Below are 4,317 nucleotides of genomic sequence, written 5' to 3' on the forward strand. Positions count from 1 at the left end.
TCCTCTCTCCATGGAAGAAGAGGCATGCCAACAGATGAGAATCTCATCGAAGAGCATAGGAGGTAAAAATAATATTTTAATTTTTGAGTTCACACTATGATGAGGGTATATTTAAGTCCAGTGGGGTCAGCCTACAAGGCATATCTGAGTCTATTTTAAAACCTAAGGGTATGCTTAAATCAATTTCTAAAAACTCAGAGTATGTTTAAGTCTTCTACCCAAAATGAAACAGATATATCACTGGGAAAAAGTAAATGGTGTTGACTGTCTCCTACTAAAGAAGGAAAGAAAATGAAAGGAGAGAAGAATATACAAGCTTGTGATTTTCACTCATGGTACAACAAAGGAAATATGAAATATGGATGCATCTGGGTATCTTGTGCCAACATTGTTTGTAGGAGCCAAAAGAACCCCCAATAATGCTCCTTCTAAAGTAAATCCTGATTCACTGGCTAATCAATCAGTTGGATATATCTAAGAAAAGCCAAATTGCTACATCCTCCATTACATCACTGATCTGCAACACCAACGATACCAGCCTCCTTGACAAGTTGTTCTGTTAGAGCTGAAAGCCGGGCAACTTCTTTTTGGGTTTCAATAAGGCATTCATTGTTCTCAATCACACTTGTCCTAGGATCACTGCCTGGCTCAGGGAAGACAAGAGTATCAATGTCAACCTCTGCACAGAAGCTAGCCTTTTTCAAAAGCTCCCTGCTCATATCAGCAAGTTTACGGAGTGCACTAGTTGCTGCTTCAACTTCCAGTTGAGTAGCCTCTAGTTGCAGCTTTTCAATTGCCAACTCCCCTATGCTCTTTTCACCAATCCTCTCCTGAGCAAGAGCATATAGTTTCTTTAGCCCATCAGCATCTTCCACCTCTTCCTTCATTCTCTTCAATTCCTTCTCTCTTGCATCAAGTCTGTCGAGAACCGCTTTGAGCTCCTCCTCTTTGACAATTAGAGCCCTCTCTCCAGCCAGAACTTCCATCTCTTTTATCCTAAGGCTTTCTCTGGCCAACTCAAGCTCGGCTTCCAGCTGTTTATTCTTCAATGCAGAGTCGCCTGTTGGTTTTTCTAGTATATGCTGCAGAAACTTATCTTCCATCTCAGGCAATAGGATTTCCTTGCTAAGTGTGTCTAAAGCATAATCCTCTTCATCCCTCACTGAAGTAACTAATTTGTTAGTTAGTTCTACAATCCGTTCCACCACAGTAGCAGCTTCTGAATACTTTAGCTTTGTATCATCCAGCTGATGTTGCATCATCTGAACATGCATATCTTTCTCCTTTAGCATACTTGTCGCTTGAATAAGCTGTTCTTCCTTACTGCTCATGAGCATCTTCAACTCAGCAACTTCTTTACTTAGCTCCTCCAAGTTTTTCTGTGCATCATAGAGATCCATATCCTTTTCTTCCAAAAGAAGCTGAATAGAAGCCTGTTCAGACTTTAAATGTTGAATTTGAAGCCTGGCCTCCACTAAAGTTGACTCTTTAACCTGAAGAAGATTCTGTGCTTCTTCAAACTCAAATGTTTTCTGACCTAACTCCTCCTGAAGCAAGGATATATCTTGCATTGCCTGTTCCATAGAAGACCTCTCTTTATTCAATTCTTTCTGTAGCTGTTCTATCAATTCTTTCTCCATGGATAAATCCCTTTCAAGTGCCCTGTTTTGAGCCTCTGCAATCCTAAGCTTTGCCCTTTCACTTTCTACTTCTGTTTGAGCATCTTTTAAACCAGACGTGTAAGACATCACGATATCCCTTTGTTCTTCAAGCTCTACTAGTTGCCTCTCAAGTTGGTGTTCTTGCTCTTCCATTTTCCTTCGAGAAGAAGCTAGAGACTTTTGAGAAGACATCAATTCAGATCTCACATCAACAAGAAGCTTCTTCACTCTTCTAAAATCCTCCAGAATTTCATTAGCATCTCTCATGTGTTTGGCTGCTTCCTCTCTCAGTTTCTCTAGTTCCTCTTGTGCCGATAGCCACTCCACTGTCTGCTTCTTCAAGTTAGCTTCTGCTAGTTTTAGTTTCTCTTCCTCAATTTTCCTCAGTGTAACAGAAGCTTCTAATTCTTGCTCCTTCTCTCTGATCAACTTCTGAAGTTCTTGAATCTCAACCTTTTGTTTTCTGATGATTTCATTAGCCTCACTCAGGAGCTGATCTCTAGATTGAAGATCACAAGCAATCGTGGCAGCCTCCTCAGTCTTCTTTGTCAGTTCAGTTCTCATTTTATCCATCTCTTCTTGTTTCAAAGATAGTGCAAATTGTGCAGCTACTACCTTATCATCCCTCTCCTGTACCATTAATTTTAGATCTTCAATTTGCCTGGCTTGAGAAGCTAGATTGTTGTTGGCTTGCTTCAGTTCTTCTTCCAGTTTTTCCTGCCTGCAAAGAGCAGAAGTAATTGCTTCTTCTCTCTTTTCCAACTCCTGCTTTGTATGGTTTAACTTGGCATGCTCAAACAATACCTTCCTCTCTGCATCCTGAAGATCTTCCTCCTTTTTCCTCAAGGCTGTCAGAACGGCTTGAAGATCAGACTCCAAAGTTTCAAGGTTAAGTCCCAGTTGAATGTCCTTGGAGAAGCTAGAATCTCTACTGATCTGTTCCTCTAGTTTCTGTGTTTGTGCAAACAATCTTTCTAGAAGAACCCTTGCTGGTTCTGTTGCTCCATTACCATTGTTATCTATGCATGATGTCCTGTTACCTAAGATTGATCTGGTCATCTGTATAGAACACTTCTTCCCATTTCGAGTTCCTACAATAGCTGACTTCTTTTGTTTCCTGACGAGTCTCAGAAAGGACAACTGCAAAAAGCATTTAACACTTAAATTCACATATTTTTGAAATGTGTTCAACAATGGATCCAAATTATAAGTCAAGTCAATTATAGAATACTTAGAAAGAAAACAAGAAGCCGAGGTGCTTACTTGTTACTTCCACAGTTTCACATGAAAAACGTGCATGCAAGATAAACTAGGGAGTGGTTTAGTTACATATTTTGTTATTGAAACTTGCTTCTGCCATCAGTCGAATAAGAATAACCCATAAAATCCTAACAGGCCCTTTTGATCTATTTGATTCCAGGCAATCTCCCATTGAGCCCGATAAGCAACATACAATTCTGCAACTCAGCTCTTCAAAAATAAATTTCTATGAATTAACCAGTCTGCTACGGGTCTAATCGATAAAAGATGAATAATATTCAATAAAGCTCATTTGGATAAAACCCTTTGATAGAGGACGAAAGGGTGAACCTACATAAACTTCTTTTATCTAAATTAAGAAGCCAAGAAACATTTAAGAACCTAACTGAGAATTGAAACCGTGACTAAGAAGCGTTAAAAAGACAAACTCACTAGCCGAATCTATGGTTTTGACATATCGACCATTTATCCTGAACTCCAAACTCACTAGACAAACTCATCGCTATTTATGCATCAAACATTTGTCCTGAACTCCAAATGCATCGAAAAGGCGCAAAACCCTAAAATCTTGATCAGTTTAAACCACACTCTTGAAGGTTACAACATTTCTAAAGCTCCGCCAAACCAAGAACAAGAACGCTACCGCATAACTTTTCTTTTAAAAAGATTGGCAAAAGAAAATTTGTTAAGGACCTTGAGTCAAGAACGAATGAGAAGTTGAAAGAATGAAACAGGAAAGAAGAACGAGAGAGAGAGAGAGAGAGAGAGAGAGAGAGAGAGAGAGAGAGGAAGCACCTTTGAATGTCGATGAGGCAAGCTGGTCGAAAAATTGGCCTGAAAAGCAGCCGAGAACGCCATGATTCGACTCTCCAGCACATTCGTACGCGCAAAAGACCATCGAAGATCCGTCGAGAAAGCCGAAATTGGATCAACCAGTTTGAGGGCGAGCGAGAATGCGCGAGAGATGCCTTCAAAGTCGAGGAAGGGATTCTGGAGGGAAAACTAGACGAGAAGCTCGAATCAGAAATTTCTCTCTTCTATTTCTAATAGTGTGATTTTAGCCAAAAAGCTAAATAAGCAAAACGTGCGCCGCGTGGACGCTGTCACTTCACTCCTCCGTAATTTTTTAATTTTTTTCATGGGTGGTAATACCGTTGCGCGACCCTTAAATACTCAATCGTAGATCGGGAGGAAGGAAATCTACACAAGAAGACAAAAATACCCCTGATATGAAAATTATACACATTTCACCAGGAGCCCCGAGCCCCGACTTATCAGAACCACAAAGATGTGCTAATCTCAGCGCGGTAACGTGGGCCAATATTGGATCCTGATAGGAAGTTGGGCGGCTTGAAAGTCATCTGATACTGGGCCCACTAGTGTAGCTAATGGGCGT

The 4,317-nt window shown here is 40.4% G+C and overlaps 1 protein-coding gene across 1 annotated transcript; it reads right to left on the minus strand.

The window, feature by feature from the left end:
* Positions 1–235: 235 nt before the first annotated feature.
* On the minus strand, positions 236–4,062 carry LOC148842990 (Myosin heavy chain-related protein). Its single transcript, XM_088956478.1, has 2 exons — positions 3,717–4,062; positions 236–2,801 (listed from the first exon to the last, which is right to left on the minus strand). Exons 1-2 carry the CDS (start codon positions 3,777–3,779, stop codon positions 510–512), a joined length of 2,355 nt encoding a protein of 784 aa, XP_088812604.1. The 5' UTR covers positions 3,780–4,062; the 3' UTR covers positions 236–509.
* Positions 4,063–4,317: the final 255 nt, after the last annotated feature.

Source organism: Nelumbo lutea, chromosome 8, assembly GCF_056320005.1.
Source record: "Nelumbo lutea isolate HS-2025 chromosome 8, American lotus-T2T, whole genome shotgun sequence".
NCBI classification, from domain to species: Eukaryota; Viridiplantae; Streptophyta; class Magnoliopsida; order Proteales; family Nelumbonaceae; genus Nelumbo; species Nelumbo lutea.